Raw genomic sequence first — 26,829 nt, 5'->3', positions numbered from 1 at the left:
ATTAAGTAAAATTTTATTTATAAGTTACAGTTAAATTGTCCTCTTTACACTAAACATATTAGCCATTACCATAGACTTCTGCTGTGATGTTTCTTGCTCTGGACCTGGGAAAATAGACACATTGATTCTTGGATTTATTCTTAGATTACTGTCCTGACTTCCCACCCTGGAAAAGAAGTGGTCAAACAATTGGAGGAGGGGTTGAAAGATATCGACCTAGTCAGGGTCAGGAGGCTTCAAGTTGTTGAGATCACAAAGGGAGTCCTGGAGCTTATGGACTCAGCATCTCCTGTTGAAGAGCCCAGCAACGATGGTAAGGGGTTTTCTGTGATTTTGTTCCAAGATGGCATCTCATTATGTTACCCAGGCTAGCCTCAAATTTACAGTCCTCCTGCCACAAGAATTTTTTTAAATGAAAAAAATGGCAATAACTCTAATGAGTAATTTTTATGGGTCAGTAAGATTATTTTCCATAGTCTTTTTATGTTCTTAAGTAATAACTAGCATTTTTTATTGCAGTTCAGATGTTTTAGGTGTTCAAGTTAAATTTTGTAATAGTTATTTTATTTCAGAAATAATAGTTAATAGTTAAAACTGAAATATTATAGGTCTAAAAAATAAATCTTACTTCATTCCCTAATCACTTTTAAGATTGTGGTATCCTTACAAATGTTCCTTTCTACATACACACACACACTTATACATACATACTTAATATTTAATGGGATCATGATATACCCAATATTCTATAACTTTATGTATGTTTTGATAATTGTATTTGTAGCTCTATATCATTTTGTTTTATTATTGTGTCTGTAGCAAAGTTTGTTTAATCACTTATTAATTTTGCTATTATTTAATGCTGCGTGAACAGATTTACATGTAGGAATGGCTTCATAGGCTAATGACCAATGCAGTCACACAGACTCCTGTGTGCAGAAAGGACCCATGGTTGGGGTTTAAATCTCTTTGGTTGCTATCTTGAAATTCTTAGTAATTTTATGTTGAAATTTGTGTTTGGCAAGTGAAGTTTAAACAGTGGAGCATATGCCAGGCCTTAGAGCACTGGCTCACACATGCCCTGCCTCCTTCCCACTTCCTCAGAATGAGTTCTCATTTGCCATTTCACCAGCCTCAGTGACCCTGCCCTTCCTACCTGCATCCATCCATCACTGCTAACCTCTGTTCCCCTGCTGGGCAAGCACCTGGACAACTCAGTCAGGGTGGAGCACAAATACCTTTTGTGCTGAGTTGCAGGACCAGGATTCAGGTACCTGAGAGGGTCTATAAGTATCCTGATACCTGGATGTGTTAGTCAGTTTTTTGTCACTGTGACCAAAATACCTGGCAAGAACAACTTAGAGAAGTTTATTCTGGCTAATGGTTTCAGAGGTTTAGTTCATATTCAGCCAAGTCCATTGCTCTGGGCCAAAGGTGAGGCAGAACATCATGGCAGAAGGGTGTGGCCACCTCTTGGTGGCCAGGAAACAGGGCAGGAAGGGGGTGGGGCTGCAGGGAAGAAGAACCCTTAGAGCATGCCCCCTGTGACCCACTTCCTCCAGCACCTCACCTGCCTACAGTTACCACCCAGTTAGTCCATTTAAACTAGGATGGTTAGGTTACAGATTTTGTAATATAATCATTGTATCTCTGAATATTCCTACATTAACACAGGAGCTTTGGGGGAACACCTCATATCCAAACCATAACACTGAGTGAATGTTATATTACTAGCAAATTTAAAAGGAAAAACACCAAGACTTGATGAATAAGATGATTAACTTCTAGAGATCTACTGTACAACTTTATACCTATAGTTTACAATACTGTACACTTAAAAAATTTTTTGAGAATGGATCACATGTAGAGTGTTCTTACCACAATTAAACACACACATACACACACATACACACACACACACGTGCACAAAATAGAAGACCCACCATGATAGCTCACAAACAAGACCAAGGGAGAAAAAAGTTTTATATGGTAGTACTTTCAATGTTTTTTTAATGTTGTGTTTTGTTTTGTTTTTTTGTACCAGGGATTGAACCCAGGGGCACTTAACCACTGAGCCACATCCCCAGTCCTTTTTTTATTGTTTATTTTGAAACAGGATCTTTTTGCTCTGGACCCACAAATTATGTCACCTTCTCTTTGGGTATATAATTATACACTTGTACAAACATTTTCTGTGGAATAATTTCCTAGAACTAAAGTTACTAGGATGTAAAACTGTGAGTGTGTGTGTGTGTGGTATGTGTATACATGTATATATATATACACATTTATGTTTAAATATATACACATACATATTTATGTTTACATATATAGTTATTGCCAAATATATACATACATATATAGTTATTGCCAACTGAGTCTCCAAAAAGATCATATCAATATACACTTCCATCAGCAGTAAATAAAACTCTCCACCAGTGATTTTTCTTGTTCTTTTTTATCTTTGCCAATCTAATGGGCAAAAGGAAATCATTTAGTTTTTAATATTATACTTTTATTCTTGAATTGTTCCTAGGATTACATTAGAGGGAAAAATGCAGATAAGTACATATGAGTACATCTAAATCATCTATAATCCTGCATTTCCTGGAAGAAATTTTATTCAAGCTCAGTCTTAAAGGACAAGCAGAGGTGGGGAAAAGGAGGAAAGGGCCACTTGGAAAGGAGACCCAGAGACATGAGAAAGTAAGATATGATTAACTTGTAGAGACGAGCCCATGGTTTCCCAGTTTCCCATGACCAGAATCTGTCAGACAGAGGTGGGAGCAAAGTTGTGAAGCAAGGCAAGGATTAGGTGAGAAGGGCCATGTATGCCTTGCTGGAATTTCTAAGGCCTTGGAAATTTATGGAACTATTTTAGTAAGTCAAGTAGATATTACCAATTATGAAGTTTAAAAGTTTTTTTAAACTAGTTTAGATTCATCCATTACTCAAGTTATAACTCACCCTCCTGCAGTCCTTTCTGGCTAAATGGGCCACTTCCAAGGTTGTGTCACATGGAAGTGCCTGCTGTTTTGATCTCTTCCTTGTCCCACAAGAATATCTTCATTTTCTCCCTTCTCACTTGCTCCCTCCATAATTAATTAGAAATTTGATGACTAAGGGTGTGGTTCCTCTGTCAAATCCTGAAACATATGGATGTTTACAGCAACATGAGGCCACTGACATGGTTCTGGCAGGAGAGGGAGGGTAACCAACCTGAGCCACATGGTTTGTGAGCTCTCACCTACTACGCATACTTCGCTTTTCCCAAGCTAAACTCCTCACTCACTCACTGTCCCTTCTATTCCCATACCTCTTCTCCTGGTAGTCTTTTCCTCTGAATTCCTTCCCTATCCTCTTCCAGGAAAATCCTCCAACTTAAATCCTAATTCAGTTTCATGACTACCGTATTGATTTTCCTCTCCTTAGAACAACTATATCACTTGTGGTCTGCACCACACAATTCAGCACTTAATTATATACCATCCAGAATTGTCTACCATTGCTTTATTGTGCAATAATTTTGTCTGTTAATCTGAATTGTGAACTACTTGATAACTTTTCAATCTGCATTAAAGTGTAAGCACCCTGGAATTAGAAACTTGTTTTATCAATTTCTGTGTCACAGTGATAGCATATCCTAGATTATTAGAAAATATTTGTTAAATTAATTGATTACAGTGATACATGTAGAGACTATTTGACTCAGCATCCCTTACACCCCCTTAATTTGGTAACACTTCCACCTTCCTGGTCACAGAGTGGACCATGACTCAGACTGAAGCAATCATAGATCTCCAGGACACTAATGAGTCCTTCCCATTGAATTCTCAAACTGGATCTGTGAGAGAGAAGCTCTTTTTCTTTCTTTTTGGTCAAGGACAGATAAGTCATCGATTTTGAAAGAACTTGTGTCTATAATAGCACAGAGCTCAGAGTACTCTGAGGCTGCCTGAAGTCTTTATTTAGAATAGTTAGTGGCTTGTGCTCATAGAAGAGCTTCTAAATGCAGGAAAGCCCCTCTTACCTTGTTTTACTGATATTCTCCCAGTAGCTTCCTATTTGCTTCTAAATAATTCAATATTTCATAAATTACTTATAATTCTTCTGTGGGCTAATTATATATGCCTCATTGTTTGAAATCTTCCTAGTTTGTTTGTGCTCTTCTCATGATTAATTCTTTTATTTCTTCAGTTTTTGTTTTTGTTGTTTGCTTAATTTTGATGTTATCAGGGTATTAGCAACAGTAGTTTCTCTCACTCTTAGGAGGATGTGTCCTCCAGAATTAGGTTGCCTAACTGTTAATCCCAGGTATATCACCTCCTAATTGCACCTTTGGGCAAGGTATTTAGCCTTGTTAAATCATAGTTATTAATTCCTAACCCATGTAGTGGTTGTGGTAATTAAATGAGATCATTTATGTTAATTACCTAGAACATTATAGGTACTTAGTAAAAAGTTAGCTATTCTTATTAATTTTTTTATTCTTATTATTGATACTCATGAAAATTTTTGGATATGAGTGGTTTGATATATTTCTAAGACTATTTTTTGTTGGTGCCACAGATTGAACCCAGGGCCTTACACATGCTAGACAAATGCTTTACTGTGAGCTATACTCACAGCCCTGAAATTGGCTTATAATGACCAATTCCTAAGTAAACTGTCAGTTACCTGAAACTAAGTCTGTTTCTTATACATCTTTGTATTACTAGCACTTAGCACTCTCCCTGACACGTTAGAAATGTTTCTTGAATAAATGAATGAATAATTGAAAAAATATCAAATGATTTGGAAGAAGCTGAGGTTACTATCTATGATATCAACTCAAATGAGACATAAACACCCATAGCTTCCCTATGTAACCCATAGTATTCACACACTTCTTATATCTAATTAGAATATTTTAAGCTCTGATGAACATGAATATCAATTAAATGAAAATTGAACTTTTTCTTTTTTTTGGTCCTGGGGATTGAACCCAGGGCTCTTACCACACTAGGCAAATGTTCACCACTGAGCCACATCTCCAGCCCTGTACTCTGCTTTTTGAAGAGAGAAACAAATCAAAAGAAAGGTTGATATTTCAGACTTGTTTTGAAAGTAATAGTGAGAATATATCCTTCAATCAGTCTAAATTCTGTCTTCTTTGGTACAGTGCTGCTCAACAAAAACTAAACATCACAAAAAAGACTTGGAGACTGAAAGACCCAGAATCATTAAAGAAAGACTGAATTTAGAAATTAGGAAAGTAAATTCACATTTTAGAAAATTTCTTTAACATGCTCAACTTTATTGGAAGTCAAGAAGTATAAATTAAGATGGGATATTATTAAGTACCTTGCCTGAATGACTAACATAAAAGAATGAAATTACCAAGTGTCAGTAAGGGTGCAAAACAACAAAAGCTCTAATGCTTTGCTAGTGGGAGTGTAAATATGGGCTACAATTAAGAAATACTGTTTGGCATTATCTACAAAAGTTGAAAATATGCATGCTTTGTTTCAGTAATAAATAATTTCATTCCTAGGTATGAGAATTTTATTCCTAATAGCTCCTAATTGTATATGCTCCAGATTTTCACCGAGAGTATAATTTGTGGTATATATAAACCTATTAATATATTATCCAATAAAGAAAATTAATAAAGGAAAGGTATACCCAAAAGCATTGGTGAATTTCACAAACAAAACATTAAGAAATAAATGCCTCCTGGATGATTTCATTTATATAAAGTTCAAAAACAAGCAAAATATTCAATGTGAAAGGTAAGACCAGGGATCCTTTTGAGGAAGAGGAAGAGTAGTAACTGCAACTGAGCAGAGATGGGGGCTCAAGAGTGCTATCTCAGGTGGTAGTTACACAGATGTTTCTGGGTCAAAATTCAATGAGTCGTCTGTTTATGTTTCTATGTTTTAACCCTTGTCAATATTGGTCTTATACTATACAATAAAATGAATTTTAAAAAATAAAAAAAATCCTTTAAAAGATCTAAAATTAGAAGGATAACTTTATATTGCATTCACATTAATTAAGACTTTCTGTTCATTTTTAACCTTTAAAGTCTATTATTTGTTTTCTTTCAAAGGTATAAATGGTACGTTTGTTCATTATTATTACTTGGTTTAACTTGTTCATTTTATTCTTTATTTTAAAATTTAGCTGAAAGATCCATCTGTGTGCTCTTTGTTGTGGCTTTTATCCTATGACAAGTATTTTTTTATTATAAGTTATATAGATTTAATCATTATAGAAGTATAAAAGAGAAAGTTCAAAATGACCCAAAATGCCACTTTCCACAGTCAACCACTAACTTATTAACAGTGTAAGACACAGTCTGCTGAATTGCTGTTGATACACATACATGCATAGTGGTTAAACATGTAACAATATATTGTTACTATTTCTTTACAAAAATGTGACTAAATATTACTCAGCCATAATGAAGAAATAAATTAGGCATTTGAAGGTAAATGGATGGAACTGTAAACTATCATGCCAAGTGAAGTAGGTTAATCCCAAAAAACCAAAGGCCTAATGTTCTCTCTGATATGTGGATGCTAACACACCATAATGGGGGGGGTGAGAATAGAAGTTCATTGGATTAGGAAAAGGGGAATGAAGGGAAGGGAGGGAGGATGGGAATGGGAAAGACAGTAGAATGACTCAGACATAACTTTCCTATATTCATATATGAATACATGACCAGTGTAACTCCATATCATGTACAACCACAAGAATGGGAATACATATACTCCATGTATGTATAATATGTCAAAATACATTCTACTGTCATGTGTAACTAAAAAGAACAAATTTTAAAATTCTCTGCATTTTATTTAGATATTTACTCAATTATTAATTTATTTAGTAATTTTTTCATGTAGGCTTATAGCAATCTAATCCATTCCTTTTAACATCTATGAGATATTATATTGTATTACTTCATTACCATTTATTTAACCATCCTATTGGATTTTTACAATATAGAACCATGTGGCCTTAAACAAGTTACTTTAACTCTTCATTCCACAAATTTCTCTGTTATAAAACACATAGCCGAGGTTTCAAGATGGCGGCCTAGAGGGTGGCTGCATTTCATGTTGCTCCAGGACTCAGGATTCAAAAGAGGAGATATTGAGACGCTTGGGACCAACTCAAAGCAGCCGGGTGACTCTCACCCCCTGGGGAGGCATCCCGGATGGGACGGTGGTCCCGGAACGCAGGAAACTTTGTGAAGTAGAACTGCCGGCGAGACGCCCCTCCCCCCGCTGGAGCAGTGAACTCGGACAGCTGGGAGCGCCGTAAAGGAGGCCACTCGGCACAGCGATGGGACTCGGAGCAACCACTGGGGCTCCGGCGGCTGCCCAGGGGAAGAGTGGCGAGGAGAGCTGTGTGGACTCAGGACACCGGGGCCTGCCCTGAGGAGGAGGAGGAGGAGCGTGGCCACTTGGATTCGGAGTGACTGCACCAGAGCTACAGGCGGTTGCCAGAGGAGAAGCTGCGCGGCGAGCTGTCTGGACTCAGAACGACGCTTCTGAACCCCGGGGCCTGTCCTGAGGACGAGGAGGAGGAAGAGGAGCGTGGCCGCTTGGATTCAGGGTGACTACACCAGAGCTACAGGCGGTTGCCAGAGAAGGGGCTGCGTGGCGAGTTGTTTGGACTCAGACCACTTCTGAACCCCGGGGCCTGCCCGGAGGAGTAGGAGGAGGAGGAGGAGGAGCGCGGCGGGTCGTTTGGACTCCCAGTGACTGCATTAGCGCTCCAGGCGGCTGCTCAGAGGAGAAGGCGAGTGGTGAGTTGTTTGGACTTAAAGTGACAGCTCCTGAACACAGGGGGGCTGCCTGGAGGAGAAGCATGGTGGGACGCTTGGTCTTGAGTGGCCGCACCAGAGCTCCGGGCGGTTGCCCAGAGGACCCGTGCTGCGGGTCACGTGGACTCAGAGCCAGTCAGAGCGACCGCTCCTGAACACCCCGGGGGTTATCTGGAGAAGGAGGAGGAACGGGGAGGGTCACTTCGACTCGGAGTGATTGATTGCCCAGGGCTACGGGTGGTTGGTGGAGGTGGAGGCACGCAGTGAGTTTCTTGGACTCCGAGTGACCCCACCGGAATACTGGGCGGCTGTCTGGAAGAAGAGGCGTGTCGCAGGTCTCTGGAATTCAGAGCGATTGTACAGGGCCCCAGGTGGCTGCTCAGAGGAGGGGCCGCATAGCCAGGCGATTAGGTGCAGAGCAGGGTCCCAGGATCTAGGAGGCTTCTTGGTGGAAGAGCCGCACAGAGACAGGCTTAGGGCGGAGCGAAGGTTCCAGCCCTGCGGGCAGATTCTCTGAGGAAGGGCAGCCTAAGGAGAGTCATCTGCAAAGGGTGAGGCTCCCAGGCCCAGGAGGTAGGGCCGGGCCCCTGGGAACTTTGCAGAGGAAGGCAGCCCAGCCCAGGCGGTAGCTGTAAATTGAGGGGAACCTCTAGGAGGGAACTGACCAGCGAGACCTCCCCACCAGGTGAGTCTTCCCTGCTGGGTGTGGTTTCCCCACAAGGACGGTAAAAGCAGAGACTCAGGCCCAAACAGGCCTGGCCTCAGCCCACAGCCTAGGTCCCCTTTGGATGACCATTGGTCAACAAGTGGAGGCACCTCTGCCCACTAGCAGGGATTATACCCCACCTGAAGGCCACCACTCCTAGAGAGGCAGCTTCCTTGTGGAGCACCACATTATCAACTTCCTCCAAGACATCAGCCTACTGAAGGCTAAGGGGGGATATATATAGAAATCTTCAGGGACATTGTAAGTCAATAGAGGAAATCTGCAATATCTCAGCAGTCCTCTGATACCTGAACAATATGAGAAAACAAGGAAAGAAAATGCTGCAAACAAATCTAGATGTTACATCAATAAAACCCAGTGACAGCATGGCAGAAGAAATGACAGAAAAGGAGTTCAGAATGTACATAATTAAAATGATCAGAGAAGCAAACGATGAGATGAAAGAGCAAATGCAAGCATTGATTGATCGCACCAATCGACAGTTAAAAGAGCAAATACAGGAAGCAAAAGATCATTTCAATAAAGAGTTAGAGATATTGAAAAAAAAACCAAACAGAAATCCTTGACATGAAGGAAACAATAAACCAAATTAAGAACTCCATAGAAAGCATATCCAATAGGATAGAACACCTGGAAGACAGAACCTCAGACATTGAAGACAAAATATTTAACCTTGAAAACAAAGTTGAACAAACAGAGAAGATGGTAAGAAATCATGAACAGAATCTACAAGAACTATGGGATATCATGAAAAGGCCAAATTTAAGAATTATTGGGATTGAGGAAGGTGTAGAGAAACAAGCCAAAGGAATGAACAACCTATTCAATGAAATAATATCAGAAAATTTCCCAAATCTGAAGAATGAAATGGAAAATCAAGTTCAAGAGGCTTATAGGACTCCAAATACACAAAATTACAACAGACCCACACCAAGGCACATTATAATGAAAATACCGAACATACAAAATAAAGACAGAATTTTAAAGGCTGTGAGAGAAAAGAACCAAATTACATTCAGGGGGAAACCAATACGCATATCAGCAGATTTTTCAATCCAGACCCTAAAAGCTAGAAGGGCCTGGAACAACATTTTTCAAGCTCTGAAAGAAAATGGATGCCAACCAAGAATCTTATACCCAGCAAAACTTACCTTCAAATTTGACGATGAAATAAAATCCTTCCATGATAAACAAAAGCTAAAAGAATTTACAAAAAGAAAGCCAGCATTACAGAACATTCTCAGCAAAATATTCCATGAGGAAGAGATGAAAAACAAAGAAGCAAATCAGCAAAGGGAGGAATTATCCTAAAGGAATTGTCAAATAAAGGGGGAAACAAGTTGTGTCAAACAAATAAATAAACAAAATTTTAAAAATGAACCAAATGACCGGGAAACCAAATCATTTCTCTATAATAACCCTGAATGTTAATGGCCTGAATTCATCAATCAAAAGACATAGACTGGCAGATTGGATTAAAAAGAAAGATACAACAATATGTTGCCTGCAAGAGACTCACCTCATAGAAAAAGATACCCATAGACTAAAGGTGAAAGGATGGGGAAAAACATACCATGCACATGGACTCAGCAAAAAAGCTGGAGTATCCATCCTCATTTCCGATAATGTGGACTTCAAGCCAAAGTTAGTCAGAAGGGATAAAGAAGGTCATTTCATACTGCTTAAGGGAAGCATAAATCAGCAAGATATAACAATCATAAACATCTATGCCCCAAACAGTGGCTCATCCATGTATGTCAAACAAATCCTTCTCAATTTCAGAAACCAAATAGACCACAACACAATAATACTAGGTGATTTTAACACGCCTCTCTCACCACTGGACAGATCTTCCAGACAAAAATTGAACAAAGAAACCATAGATCTCAATAACACAATCAATAATTTAGACTTAACGGACATTTATAGAATATACCATCCAACCAAGAGTGAATACACTTTCTTCTCAGCAGCACATGGATCCTTCTCTAAAATAGACCATATATTATGCCACAAAGCTAATGTTAGCAAATACAAGAAGATAGAGACACTACCATGTATTCTATCAGATCATAATGGATTGAAGTTAGAAATAAATGAAAGAGTAAAACACAGAAACTATTCCAACATCTGGAGATTAAACAATATGCTATTATATGATGAATGGATAACAGAAGATATTAGGAAGGAAATTAAAAAATTCTTAGAGGTAATGAGAACAAAGAAACATCATATCAAAATGTCTGGGACACTATGAAAGCAGTACTTAGAGGGAAATTTATTTCATGGAGCGCATTTAATAAAAGAAGTAAAACTCAACAAATAAACGAACTAACACTACAGCTCAAAGCCCTAGAAAAAGAAGAACAGAACAGCACCAAAAGTAGTAGAAGACAGGAAATAGTTAAACTCAGAGCTGAAATCAATGAAATTGAAACAAAAGAAACAATACAAAAAATTGACAAAATAAATAGTTGGTTCTTCGAAAAAATAAACAAAATTGATAAACCTTTAGCCACACTAACAAAGAGAAGACGAGAGAAAACCCAAATCACTAAAATTCGGAATGAACAAGGAAATATCACAACAGACAGGATTGAAATACAAAACATAATTAGAAGCTATTTTGAAAATCTATACTCCAACAAAATAGAAAATTTCGAAGACATCGACAGGTTTCTAGAGACATATGAATTGCCTAAACTGAACGAGGAGGACATACACAATTTAAATAGACCAATTTCAAGTACTGAAATAGAAGAAGTCATCAAAAGCCTACCAACAAAGAAAAGTCCGGGACCAGATGGGTTCTCAGCCGAGTTCTACAAAACCTTTAAAGAAGAGCTCATTCCAATACTTCTCAAAGTATTCCATAAAATAGAAGAGGAGGGAACCCTCCCAAACTCATTCTATGAAGCCAATATCACACTGATACCTAAACCAGACAGAGACACATCGAGGAAAGAAAATTTCAGACCAATATCCTTAATGAACATCGACGCAAAAATTCTCAACAAAATTTTAGCAAATCGCATACAAAAACATATTAAAAAGATAGTGCACCATGATCAAGTGGGTTTCATCCCAGGGATGCAAGGTTGGTTCAACATCAGGAAATCAATAAACGTAATTCACCATATTAATAGACTTAAAGTCAAGAATCACATGATTATTTCAATAGATGCAGAAAAAGCATTTGATAAAATACAGCACCCCTTCATGCTCAAAACACTAGAAAAAATAGGGATAGTGGGAACATTCCTTAATATTGTAAAGGCCATTTATGCTAAGCCCATGGCTAATATCATTCTAAATGGTGAAAAACTGAAAGCATTCCCCCTAAAAACTGGAACAAGGCAGGGATGCCCTCTTTCACCACTTCTATTCAACATCGTTCTTGAGACTCTGGCCAGAGCAATTAGACAAACCAAAGAAATTAAAGGGATACGAATTGGAAAAGAAGAACTCAAACTATCCCTGTTTGCTGATGACATGATTATATATTTAGAGGAACCTGGAAATTCCACCAGAAAACTCTTAGAACTCATAAGTGAATTCAGTAAAGTAGCAGGTTACAAGATCAATGCCCATAAATCCAACGCATTTTTATACATAAGTGATGAATCTTCAGAAAGAGAAATTAGGAAAACTACCCCATTCACAATAGCCTCGAAAAAAATAAAATACTTGGGAATCAATCTCACAAAAGAGGTAAAAGACCTCTACAATGAGAACTATACAACACTAAAGAAAGAAATTAAAGAACACCTTAGAAGATGGAAAGATCTTCCATGTTCTTGGATAGGAAGAATTAATATTGTCAAAATGGCCATACTACCTAAAGTGCTATACAAATTCAATGCAATTCCAATTAAAATCCCAATCACGTACCTTACAGAAATAGAGCAAGCAATTATGAAATTCATCTGGAAGAATAAGAAACCCAGAATAGCTAAAGCAATCCTTAGCAGAAAGAGTGAAACAGGGGGTATTGCAATACCAGATCTTCAACTCTACTACAAAGCAATAGTGACAAAAACGGCATGGTATTGGTACCAAAATAGAAAGGTAGATCAATGGTACAGAATAGAGGACACGGACACAAACCCAAATAAATACAATTTTCTCATACTAGACAAAGGTGCCAAAAATATGCAATGGAGAAAAGATAGCCTCTTCAACAAATGGTGCTGGGAGAATTGGAAATCCATATGCAACAGAATGAAACTAAACCCATATCTCTCACCATGCACGAAACTAAACTCAAAATGGATTAAGGACCTCGGAATCAGACCAGAGACCCTGCAGATTATAGAAGAAAAAGTAGGTCCAGATCTTCAACATGTCGGCTTAGGACCAGACTTCCTTAACAGGACTCCCATAGCACAAGAAATTAAAGCAAGAATCACCCGGCAGGGAAGACTCACCCGGTGGGGAGGTCTCATTGGTCAGTTCCCTCCTAGAGGTTCCCCTCAATTTACAGCTACCACCTGGGCTGGGCTGCCTTCCTCTGCAAAGTTCCCAGGGGCCCGGCCCTACCTCCTGGGCCTGGGAGCCTCACCCTTCACAGATGAATCTCCTTTGGCTGCCCCTCCTCAGAGAATCTGCCCGCAGTCCTGGAACCTTTGCTCCGCCCCTAAGCCTGTCTCTGTGCGGCTCTTCCACCAAGAAGCCTCCTAGATCCTGGGACCCTGCTCTGCACCTAATCACCTGGCTATGCGGCCCCTCCTCTGAGCAGCCACCTGGGGCTCCGTACAATCGCTGAGTCCCAGAGACTCGCCACACGCCTCTTCCTCCAGACAGCCACCCGGTATTCCGGTGTGGTCACTAGGAGACCAAGCAACTCACTGCGTGCCTCCTCCCACCAACCACCCGTAGCCCAGGGCAATCAATCACTCCGAGTCAAAATGACCCTCCCTGTTCCTCCTCCTCCTCCAGGTAACCCCCCTGGTGTTCAGGAGCAGTCACTCTGAGTGGCTCTGAATCCACGTGACCCGCTGCATGCATCCTCTGGGCAACCGCCTGGAGCTCTGGTGCGGCCACTCGAGACCAAGCGACCCACCGCGCTTCTCCTCCAGGCAGCTCCCCTGTGTTCAGGAGCGGTCGCTTTAAGTCCAAACAACTCACCAATCGCCTCCTCCTCTGAGCAGCCGCCTGGAGCTCTAATGCAGTCACTGCGAGTCCACACGACCCACAGCGCTCCTCCTCCTCCTCCTCCTACTCCTCAGGGCAGGCCCCGGTGTTCAGAAGTGGTCTGAGTCCAAACAGCTCACCACGCAGCCCCTCCTCTGGCAACTGCCTGTAGCTCTGGTATAGCCACTCCGAATCCAAGCAGCCGCGCTCCTCCTCCTCTTCGTCCCCAGGGCAGTCCAGTGTTAAGAAGCGTCGCTCTAAGTCCAAACAGCTCGCCGCACGGCTTCTCCTCTGGCAACTGCCTGTAGCTCTGGTGTAGTCACTCCGAATCCAAGTGGCCACACTCCTCCTCCTCCTCCTCAGGGCAGGCCCAGGTGTCCTGAGTCCACACAGCTCTCCTCGCCGCTCCTCCCCTGGGCAGCCACCGGAGCCCCAGTGGTTGCTCCAAGTCCCAGCGCTGTGCTGAGCGGCCTCCTCTATGATGCTCCCAGTTGTCCGAGTTCACTGCTCCAGCAGGGGGAGGGGCGTCTCGCCGGCAGCTCTACTTCACAAGTTCCCTACGTTCCAGGACTACCGTCCCATCCGGGATGCCTCCCCAATGGGAGAGACTCACCCGGCTGCTTTGAGTTGATCCCAAGTCTCTCAATTTCTCCTCTTTTGAATCCTGAGTCCTGGAGCAACATGAGATGCAGCCACCCTCTAGGCCGCCATCTTGAAACTCCCGGGAATACCATTTCACAGTGAATTGGGTGAAAGAGGGATTTCACTAAAGTTCAATATCAGTGAAAGTGTCTTAGAGACTCAGAATTTCAAGTGCATTGAGCAAAGAAGAAAGTACATTGGAGCCAAGCAGTGGTAGTGGCAGTAGCAGCTCTGGTTCACCACAGAGGGGAGGAATAACACAGAGAAACACAAATAAACAGATTTGGTGTGGAAAAAAACTGAGATAGAAAAGCAACCTGAACTTAGCTGATCCAGAGGCTGCTCTGTGAAATGGTGCTTGAAAAGGGCTCTGTATTTCTTAACTGGCATGCAAAGAGCTGAGGCAGAAGCCATTTGAGGAGGCCACACTGCAGCTGCTGCTACCAAAGCCAGAATATCATACTAAACATTGCCATATTGCCCAACAGGCTCCTGTCCTGTGTCTAGGATGTACCTAACAGAACATGAGGGAAACAGGCACAGGGAAGATTGTACCCAGGGGGATTCAATTCAGAAAAATGAAGGGAAGCCAATTCAGCTTTTCCTTTAAGTCTGGTGGTTCATGTGACCAGCTGAAGAGGGTTAGGAATCTGAACAAGTGGGCATAAATATACTCAGGGACTAAACTTGGGGAGTCTGTGTTTGTGGGCAGCAATGTGTAGACAATTGACTCCTCTGCCACACAAGTAGAATTCCTGGGAGGCTTCTGAGATCCAGACTCCCAGGAGAGACTGGCATCTGCCTGGCCCTAGGGGTATGCTGATCTAATCTCTCCAGAACAGATACTGTCCAACAAAGCCCCTAAAGCCTGATTAGAAGTAAGCCCCAGCTACTGGAACTCCCCTCATAGAACTCTGCAGGCAGCCCCACCCTGGGAGTTCACTGATATGCTCTGTAAGGACAAAACTCCAGTTGACATATGTCCCACTCCATCTTATCTTATACAGGTGATAAAGGAAGCTGACAGCTGTTTCAACCAGCTTCAGTCTTAGACCACTTCACTTGGCAGCTCAGTGAGCAACATAAAAAGAGGAAGGGGTTAATATCCCCCAGCCCTTGCACACACGCACTCACTCTCTCTCTCCGTACATAGACCAAGAAGAAATGGAAAGAAGGACAGTCGGGCATAGGCAGTGAACACTCACTCTCTGACTGTTTTGACCACTTCAGTAGAGACAATTCCTTCGTTTTTCTTTAAGAATCTTTTTTCCATTTTTTTCTTTCTTTTTTCCCCCATTGGTATTCTTGCTGTGCTGATTGGTTCGGTGACATATATATACACATACATATCTGTTTTTTTTTTTCTCGTTTATGGCATTTTTAAAATGCCAAAAGGAAAAATGTTATTTTTCCTTGCCTTATCATTTGAAGTTTTGAGTTTTTGTTTGCTTATTTTGTTTTTGTCTTGTTTTGTTTTTGTTAAATCTTTCTGTTTTTTTTCCTTTCTTCTCCTGCTAACAGTCTACTTCTCTTGTTCTTTCTTTCTCTCTCCCTTTACTTTGTTTTTTCCTATTTTTCTCCTCCTTCATTATAAACATTACTTGCTACATCTCTTCTACATTCTCTGTATTAACTTTTTTGGACTTTTTAAACTCACTTATTCTTCTTTGTTGTTGTTGTTGTTGTAATTGGTTTTGTGGATTTAACCTAGGAGCACTTAACCACTAAACCACATCCCCAGCCCATTTTATTTTTTATTTTGAGACAGAGTATCACTAAGTTTCATAGGGCCTGCTAAATTGCTAAGGCTGACTTCGAACTTGCAATCCTCTTGCCTCAGCCTCCTGAGCTGCTGGGATTACAGGCATGCATCAACACATTTGGCTCCTAGCCCTTTGTATGTTTATTTTGAGACAAGGTGTTGCTAAATTGCTTCGGGACTTGCTAAATTACTGATACTGGCCTTGAACTTGCAATCCTCCCGCTTCAGCCTCCCTAGTCACTGGGATTACAGGTGTGAGCCACCATGCCTTGCTTGTAAACTCTCTTCTACCTTCCTATCACATTTTCCTTTTTCTTAACTATATTTTTACCATCTTTGGGAACTAATTGGTTTATATAACTCCTGCCTCCACCATTCATGGGGTTGAAGTTATTACTGCTGTGAATAACATAGTCGACCTCTACCATTTGCTTTAAAGCCAGATCTAGTTCATGGTTATTATTATTTTTGCTATTGACAACTGCTGGTCCCACCATTCCTGGGGTTTTTATTTTGTTATTAATGTTGTAAATGTCATAGTAGGAACCTGGTATTTATTTTAATGCTGTATATTGTTTGCATTGTTTGTTACTATCATTTGTTTCCCCCATCCTGTGAGGTGCTGGGGATATACAGAGATACTACAAGTTCACAGGGAGAGACTCCGCTGCTGAACTAAACTCAGACAAAAGATTGCACACTTTGCTCTACATACAAATTAATGACATTCAAACATCAGCTATACTTCAATACAAAGAATAGAAGTGACAGAAATCCAAGCCAATGACTAGGCCCCAAGTACAAATGCCTACAGGTGGGCTTCAGGTTCCACTCATGGACATCCACTGCTACATCAAAAACAGAGAATTAACACAAAGACTGTGGATATCACACCTATAAGGGGGTTTCAATCTAGATCACTCTAGCACACTTTGGCAAAAGAAGTCTGTGCCCTAAAAAGGCCCACATATAAGAGTGGAAAAGAAATTCATATCCCAACAGATGCATAAAATCCAACACAGGAATACAAGAAACATGAAAAATCAAGGTAATACAACACCTCCTAAACTTCATAATTACCAGCAACTGACCTCAAAGATACTGAAGTGGACAAAATACCAGGTTAGAACTCAAAAGAATAACTCATAAAAATGATCAATAAAATTCCAAAAGAACACAGAAAAACAATTGAATGAATTAAGGAAGTCAGTACAAGAAATGAATGTTAGAGATAGAAATATTGAAAAATAACCAAACAAAAATCATGGAAATGAAAATCCCAATAAATCAAATAAAATGTTCACCTGAAAGTCTAGTAGAACAGACCAAACAGAAGACAGAATCTCAGAGCTGGAAGACAATGGCCAGCCTTGAACATTTGCAGAGTATTAAAGAAAAGAAAATAGGACTGCGGATATAGCTCATTTGGTATAGAAGGTCCTGGGTTCAATCTCTAGCACCAAAAAAGAAAAAGAAAAAAAGGAAAGAAAAGAAGTAACTATTATTAGAATATATTTAAAAAAAAAAACTCTGGGACAACATTAAGAGACAAAATTTAAGATAGGAATTGAGGAGGGTTGTGAGATGCTGGCTAATGGAATGGATAGCATCTTCATGGAAATAATAGAAAATTTTCCAAACCCTGAGAATAAGATGAACATCCAGATACAGGAGGCACTCAGAACTCCAAAAAGACAAGCTCAAAAAAGAACTTCTCTACAATACATTATAATTAAAATGGCTAACATGCAGATCAAGAATAGAATTCTAAAAACCTCAAGAGAAAGATGTCAGGTCACATTTAGAGTCAAGCCAGTTAGAATTACTTTCAGTTTCTCAGCACAATCTCTAAAAGCCAGGAATGCTTGAAAGGATGTGTTCCAGTTCTGAAAGAAAATAACAAACTAAGATTATTATGTCCAGCAAAACTATCCTCCAAAATCAAAAAGGAAGTAAAAACCTTCTAAGGCTGGCAGAAACTTAAAGAATGTGTTCATCAACAGATGGATGGATGGATAAAGAAATTGTGATATATATATATGAAATTTATTCAACCATAAAGAAAACTGAAATTATGTCATTCACAGGAAAATGGATGGAACTTGAGGCTATTACATTAAGTGATATAAGCCAGACTCAGAAGGCCAAGGGTCACATGTTTTCTCTCATTTGTAGAAGCTAGAACATAAAAAAGGAAAAGAGAGGTGGGGGGCAAGCACATGAGAAGCAAAGGGAGATGAGTAGAATAGAGGAAAGGGACTAGGTGGTGGGAGGAGGGGAGAATGGAAAAGTGCTGGAGAGGGATATTGGCCAAATTATATTGTTATATTGTGCACATGCACCAATATATAACAACGAATCTCACCATTATGTACAACTATAATGCACCAATAAAAAATGGGGAAAAACAACTGCATTTCTATAATTGGAAAAAAATTCTTAGTACATTAAATTTTTAAGAAATACCTTTTGCAAATAATAAAATGTGAAGTACTTAGAACTAAATCTTTTTCTAAGTTTTGTTTTGTTTTTGGGGGTGGTTGTTTGCATTAGTGGTACTATAGATCAAACCTAGGCTTCCCAGGCAAATACTATAACTCTGACTTATAACCTCAACCTCTTAGAAATAAATTTTAACAAAAAGATGTATAGAATATTTATTGGGAATATTTAAAACTCCTTTTTAATATAGCTTAAGATATAATTAAATGGTACATATTAATGAATAGAACATTGAGTATCATTAGGGTTTCAGTTCTCCCCAAACTGAATCATCAATGAAATGCCAGCTTTTTTTTTTTTTTTTTTTTTGGCGGTACTGGGGATCAAACCCAGGGCTTTGGGCTTGACAGGAAAGCGCTCTACCAACTGAGCTATCTCCCCAGCCCGAAATTCCAGCTTTTAATGAAACTTGACAAATTGATTCTTTATTGTGTGTATACATACATACATATATATATCAATAACATATATGAAACATACATAAGGTTGTATACACATATAATCTTGAATATTCGCATACATAAAAGAGGTTGATATGTAATAAAGCTAAGATTTTGCCTTGGCAGATATTAAGATGGTTTATAAAATTATTCTAATTAAGATAGTATCATATTGATAAATTATCTAGTCTAGAACATATTAAAGAGCCCAGAAACAGAAAACCACATGAAAATTTGATATTGGCCTGGCTGTCATGGAAAAACAGTGCAAAAGAATAAATCTAAATCATTAAGTCATACTCAAACTATCAGTATTCTATATTGGGAAAAAATGAAATTAGATCCTTACCTCACACCATTCATAATAATATGTATAAGATAAATTAAAGACCTAAATATAAAAGGTAATACTTAAAACTTTTAGAAGAAATTATATATAAAAAGATTTTTATGAATGGGATGGGGAAGAGACAGAAGGATTTCCTAAATGAGAAATGAAGTTTGTTAACCATTATATAAAAGATTGATAAGCATCACCATAAAATTAAAAATTTCTGCTCATCAAAAGACATCATGAAGAAATTTACCAAATAACTGCATTTCAAACTTATTTTTTAAATTCATTTTTATTGTAAACAAATGGAATACATCTTGTTTCTGTTTATACATGAAGTAGAGGCATACCGTTTTTGTAATCATACATTTACCTAGGGTAATAGTTTTCGATCCATTCTGTTTTTTTTTTCCTTCCCCACCAACCCCTGCATTTCAAACTTTTATGAGCAATAAAGGGTTGATATGGGGAATAAATAGTATGAAGCCTATTCACAAAGTGGACTACCATACAGTAATGAAAATGAAACATAGCTACCTTTAACAACGTGAATGAATCTTTTCATAATAGGGAAAAAATCAGGTAAACAAAGGAATACACAAAATGATGCTTTTTATAAAGCTCAAATAAAACTAAAAAAATAAAATATTATTTAAAGCACTAAAACTATTTTTAAAATAAAACAAATGAGTTAGGCATGGTGGCATATACCTGCAGCTACTCAGGAAGCTAAGGCAGGGGGATTGCAAATTCAAGGTAGCCTGAGAAATTTAGCAAGATGCTATCTCAAAATAAAATAAAAAGGGCTGGGGATGTAGCTCAGTGATATAAGCCCCTGGTTCAATTCCCTAGACTGCAAAAAAATACAAAATAAAAGGAAAGGAAAGGAAAGAAAGGAATGATAAAAACAAAATTCAGTGTGGTAAGGTTTCCTCTGAAGGCGATCCAGGAAAAGCATACAGATGGCTCAGTGGTGTTAATGATATTCTACATCTTAAGTTTAAAAAAAAGAATTCATGAGTGTCCATTTTGTTATACTTCATAGCTTACAAATATATTGCATGTCTTCGTTTACATATAATAAAAATTTTTATAATAGATTTCTAAAGACTGGCTAAGTAGTAAATATGACAAAACTGAAAAGACCACTGTGATCAACACACTTTGGCATCCAGGGAGCATCTGTCCAGGTTGACAACAGTCTGCACTTGATGGGTATGTAAGTCTTTCAACCAGTTACAAATCAACCTAATGATGCTGTCAACTAGTCTACATTTCTCAGCCATGTACACAAGGATATCAGGTTCCCTTTCTAAGTGCTCACAAACCATCTGTTTAATATTTCCTCCCAGAGTTTGTCAGGGATCGATGTCAAGCTCCTTTGGAAAGGTATTTTATCCATATGTGTTCTCAGGAAACACCAAATGTTAACAACCCAAACAAAGAAGATAAGGATTCATTGCATCTTAAAGGATTCCAGAAAGAATTGGGGGTTGGTGGAAGTACCTTCTGGGCTTCAGTGCTGTTGTCAGACTCCAGATATTTTTCCCCTTCCAGTGTCTTAGAAAATAGACCAGAAAACACAGTTGTTCACTGAGTTTGTCTTTAATAATTGTTTTGAAGTCATTTCCCTGTGGCATTAAGCCTAAATTAAAACTACTATTATGTATCTACCATATTGTCTATCCACTATTGTGTATCCACTCAACATTTAGTTTTGATAGCTATATATACCCATAAATCATCATGACAATCAAAATACAAAACATTTTCATCATCCCCAAAAGAATTCTTTTGCCCCTCTATACCCACCCTTTATCCCCAGTATAGACCACTGATCTACTTCCCATCTGTAGATTAATTTGCATTTTATATGAGTGGAATCATATATACATCTTTTGTGACTGCACTTTTTAATTCAGATTTTGAGGTTCATCCATGCTGTTTATATCAGTATTACTTTCTTTTTATTGTTGAGTAGTAGAATTTTGCATGAATATATCACATTTTGTTTAACCATTTACCTGTTAATAGACATTTTGGTAGTTTCCAATTATTAACTATTGTTAATAAAGCTGCTATGAGTATCCATACATAAATCTTTATGCAGATCTGTTTTAATTTCTCTTGGATCTTACCTTATGGTTCATCTTTTCCTGTTCAGTTACTTTCAACCCATTTGTGTTTTTATACTTATAGTATATATCTCTGAAGACATCATGTAATTGGAACTTGCTTTTTATCCATTTTGATAACCTCTGAGTTTTATTTGTAATGTAAAGTCCACTAACATTTACCTTAAGTTTGGTTGGATTTAGGTCTACTATTTTATTTTTTGTTCTTGTTAATCTTTTTCCCCCTTCTTTCCTGCTTTTATTTTTTTGGGGGGGGCAGATTATTTGAATATTTTTAGAATTCCATTTGGACTTCTCTACTATCATTTAGTTATTAATCTTTGCGTTATTTTTAGTGACTTCTCTAGGGATTGCATTATATATTCTTAACTTTTCATGGTCTACTTGAAGTTTATACAGTATCACTTAATATAAAATGTAGAAACTTCTTAGGGATTAAACCATTTTTAACTTTTTTACAGCCTACTTAGAATTAATGTACCATTTTGTGCAAAATATAGAAACTTTGAATTATGTAGGTCTGTTTACCAGCTCCCATACACATACATTGTCTTTTATGCTGTAGTCATCTTATGTATTACATCTATATTATAAACTCCACAAGACAGTTTTTTAAGTTTTGCTTTATACAAACATATATATTTTAAAGAAATTAAGTAAAAAGTAATCTCTTATATTTACCCACATGTTTGCCATTTCCAGTGCTCCTCATTCATTCCTAAAGATTCAGGTTTCCCTTGGCTATGATTTCCTTCAGCTTAAAGAGCCTAGCTATTATAGTATGACTCTGGTGGCAACAGATTCTCTTATTTATCTGAAAGTGTCTATTTCATCTTCATTCTTGAAAGATATTATTCTTGTTCTATTTCACCTTCATTCTTTTTTTTATTTTTCCAGTTGTCAATGGACCTCTATTTTATTCATTTATTTATATGCAGTGCTGAGAATTGAACCCAGTACCTCATACATGATAGGCAAGCACTCTACCTCTGAGCCACAACCCCAGCCCCTCACTTCATTCTTGAAAGATATTTTTCTTGTATATAGAATTATGGATTGACAGAATGTTTCTTTCTTTCTTTCAGTACTTGTAAGATGTTACACTGTCTTCTTGCCTCCCATGGTCCTTAAGTCATTTTTCTCTGTATGTAAAGATCACTCTTCTGGCTACTTTCAAGAAGTTTCTATTTATATTTGCTTTTCAGTGGCTTGATAACAATGTGACTAAGCATGAATTTCTTCTAATTTGTCCTATTTGGAATTAACTGAGCCTCTGGAATCTTTAATTTATATCCCTAACCCAAGTTTGGAAATTTTCTATTATTCCTTCAAATATTATTTCTGCCTCATCCTTTCCATTCTCTCCTTCTGAGAGTCAGTTATCACATGTTAACATAGTTCCACAAAGCCCAAGGTTCTGTGGCTATTTTTTGTTTGCTTTGTCCAAACTCTTTTCTCTCTTCTTTGAATGGATCTCTATTGATCTAAGTCACTGACTCTCTCATCTTCATTCTGCTTTTAAGCCTTTGTAGTGACTTTTTGTTGTTGTTGTTGTTGTTGTTGTTGTTTAGATATTGTATTTTTTAGTTCTAAGATTTCTATTTGGTTCTTTTTTTATACTTCCTATTTATTGATATTTCTCATCTCTTCATTTTTTTTCTTCCCACATTTTTATTGGTGTATTATTATCTCTTATACTTATGAACATATTTTCCATTCCTTGTTGAGCATAATTCTGTTAGTTTAAAGTCTTTATCTGCTGAATCTAACGTCTTTATCATGTTTGGATTTGTATTTGTCAATTTGTATTTTCCTTTGAGACTAGGTCATAGTTTTCTATCAATAACATGTGGATTGTATTTTGTGAATTTATGTTATACAGACTCTGGATTCTATTATGTTGCCCTGAAAAATGTTCATTTCATTTCATTTCATTTTCAGACAATTAACTTGGCTAGACTCAGACTTCAACCTGTTGTGCCTGCAGTAATTGGTCTCATTCTTCAAGCCTGAACCATAAGCTGCTTTCAGTTTGCCCCATACATTTGTAATAGCTGGGTGCCTGGACTGAACACATAATTTAGGGCATTGGGGCTCAAGTACTCTCATTGATTTCTTCCTTACTCTCTGAAGGCCCTCCTAACCCTGGCTCCTTTCCCTGGCAAGGATAATAAAAGAGGCTTCTCTATCAAAGTTTGCCATGACTGCAGTCACCATCAAGGCAAAAATGTAAAAAAATAAACAAACAAACAAAAAAAAAAAAAAACACAAAAAAACGGGGCTCTCATTCCTCACTGGTCACTTATTCCAAGTTTCAACTCCTCTCCAAAATCTATCCACCTTAATTCTGTCTCAGAGTTAATATTGCCCAGAATTCATAGCCATAATTTTCAAAAAGACCAGTTTGTTATGCACTGGAACCTAACCAGACTGGAAATTTCTTATTCACCCTTGATCAGTTTGTTTCTTTCTTTTTACCTCCTTTTCTACCTTCTATTCAGTTCAATAAATTCAAGTTCTCTATTTATTTCTCTATCTTTAGGAGACAATGACTTAAAATTTCTTTTGATTAAATCCCAACTCTTTTTCTCTTCTCGCCTTATCCCCCAACATGCATAGACACATTTGTTTTACTAGAAAAATGACTTCTGTTGCTGCCACCCAACCTGCGGACAATCTGGCCACTTTTGTGTATGAAATTAGCCCTATCATGTACCTAGCACTAACTCACTAGTTAGTACAGTGCAAAAATTAATTGGGGCTAAGCTATTTACATATTCAGTGTCCAGAAAGAGATTCAAGTATAGATATAAATTTAATATAAGATGAAGGTGACATCTCAAGTCACTAGGGAAAAGATGGACTTGTTCAAAAAATGTTGTTGGAACAACTGGTTGGTCATTTAGAAAAGATCCCAAATGAAACAGATTTAAATGTAAAGAATGATATTTTAAAATACTGAAAGAAAACATTAGTGAATTCTTAGCATAAGAAATTATTTTCTAACTATGACTCAAAACCCAGGTGCAATAAAGAAAAGGTTTATTTGACTATATAAAAACACTGAACTACATAAAAATCAAAAATCTTAACATGAACAATATCAAAAGACAACTGAAAGTCTAGGGCAAGTATTTGTGATTTATATTAAGGGGAGGTAAGGAAAGACTAGTATCTCTAACATACAAGGAACACTTAAAAATGGAGAGGAAAAGAGACGAAAAACAAAATGAACAAAAGCATGAACAGATAATTCAAAAACAGATTTTTAAAGGATCCTTAAACAGATGAAAATATGCCCAACTTTGCCAATAATAAAAGAAATGAAAATTAAGACTACACCAAAATGTCATTTCCCAACTTAGATTGGCAAGAGGTAAAAAGTATCACAACATATTCTGTTGGTGAAACTATACTTCCACATATTGCTGGTAAAATGCATGGTGATATGACCCTTTTGAAGGGGAATTTGGTAGTATCTGACAAAATTACAGATGCGTTTGCTTATGAGTCATCAGGCCCTCTTTTGGGAATACCTTAAAGATACAACTTCATCAATACAAAAATTAATACACATATTCAAAGTCACAAATTTATTATACAGTCTATTTTTTTAAGGATATGTTTTAGGACTCTTTGGTTGCAGTGTCTAAAGCTTTTCTTTTTTTACTCTACCTATCTTCCCAGTCTTTTCTTTCAGTGGTTCCTCTTCTGTTTTCACCTCAGCATAGAACTTTCTTTCAGCTCCTTAGACTTAAAGAGGCAAAACTCATTGGTATGATCCTCTGGGCCATGCCAACAGGTTTAATGCCTTCTAGCCTCACTTCCTTTTTCATTTAATCTTCTAGATAATCCATCCCTACTCTCCTCTCCCATCACAGTCTCTATGAAAACACCTTTCCAATCACCTTTTCAATTTTTCATTGCAATATACATTAAACACTTAGGGTTACAGGATATGGATATTAATTTCAGCAGGAAAAAAGACTTTTAAAATACCTTCTAAGTCTAATGTTTCCCAGGTCAAATAATACTTTAGACTTTGGTATACCTCAATCACTAATGATCAACTGTTTTGTATATTAATTATTTTGTCAATAAAATAAAAATAGAGCACTGATTCCTACAGATTAAAAAAAATTTCTTACAATTTGAATCATATACCTTATTGAAAAAGAAAATTTTCAGAAAATAAAAAAGAAAAGAAAATGGCATGGCTTTTAGTATCTAAAATGTTCACATGTGTGTAGGCAGCTGTGAGGCAGCTTTATAATCTTTCCTCGGTTATAGCTGTATGGTGCTTTAAAGTCTACTAAGTGCTTTCAGGTGTCAAGTGTCATCATTTTATATTGAACCCTTAGGCTAGGTATCATTATCATTCCCACTTTATAGATGGAGAAATTGACCTTAGAGAAATGAAATAACTGGTCTGAAGCCACAGAGAAAGTAAGCAGCAGGCGGACTACAATTAGTTTCTTCTGTCCAATGCAGCATTTATTGAGCTCCTTTGTATGCCAGACAACAATATTGCAGGGGGTACAGAAGTGGATAAGGTGCTATATCTGGCGCCCACAGGCAAGGGCGCACACACACACACACACACACACACACACACACACTTCCCAAACCAGGTTCTTCTTTCCTATACCTGCAGGATCTCCTGTTTAGGCTAGCCAAGGAAGAACGAGCCATGGAACCAAAGCAGGATTGGCTATCAGGGAATACTTGCAAGGCCCTAGAAGTGTGGGGATGTATTGCAGCTTCACCCATGGGGCAGCTGGCAATTGTGTCCCCTTAGAACAGACAGATGAAGAAAAAGAGATTCAAAAAAGGTTACTCTCCTAGCAAAATAATTTCCATGAAAACTTTTTATTTCCTATTTCATTGTTTACAAAAGACTGAAATAGTAAATTTGAAATTAGATTGAGACCTGTCTCAGAGCTAGGGGTGTCTGCTATGGTCTAAATGTGTCTTCTCATTATGTTAAACCCTAATCACCAATGTGATGGGTTTAGGAGATAATTAAGTCATGAGAGAGAGAAAGTGGAGCCCTCATGAATGGGATTAGCATCCTTATAAAGGATTCCCAAGAAAACTTGTTTCATCCTCCCATGGTGGAGGGGAGGAATATGGCCATCTAGCAAGAAATGAGCCCCTCACCAGACACCAAATCAGCTCATACCTTGATCTTGGATCTCCCAGTTTCCAAACTAAGAAATAAATTTCCATTGTTTTTAAGATGTACACCCTATGGTGTTTTGTTCCAGCAGCCCAGATGGACAGAGATAGGACCCATAGTACCCTAATTTGTCAGTAACAATATAAATCATTCATTGTG

General features: G+C 38.1%; 1 protein-coding gene across 1 annotated transcript in view; it reads left to right on the top strand.

Moving 5' to 3' along the window:
- M1AP (meiosis 1 associated protein) overlaps positions 1-26,829 on the top strand; it is a 116,445-nt gene that overhangs the window by 55,695 nt on the left and 33,921 nt on the right. Inside the window, exon 4 of the mRNA XM_079110408.1 lies at positions 145-313. Within this exon, the coding sequence (XP_078966534.1) occupies positions 145-313 (169 nt within the window). The remainder of the gene's footprint in view (positions 1-144; positions 314-26,829) is intronic.

Source organism: Sciurus vulgaris (assembly GCF_902686455.1).
Source record: "Sciurus vulgaris genome assembly, chromosome: 14".
NCBI classification, from domain to species: domain Eukaryota; kingdom Metazoa; phylum Chordata; class Mammalia; order Rodentia; family Sciuridae; genus Sciurus; species Sciurus vulgaris.
Note: the sequence above shows the minus strand (reverse complement) of the source record. Positions and strands in the feature narration are given on the sequence as shown.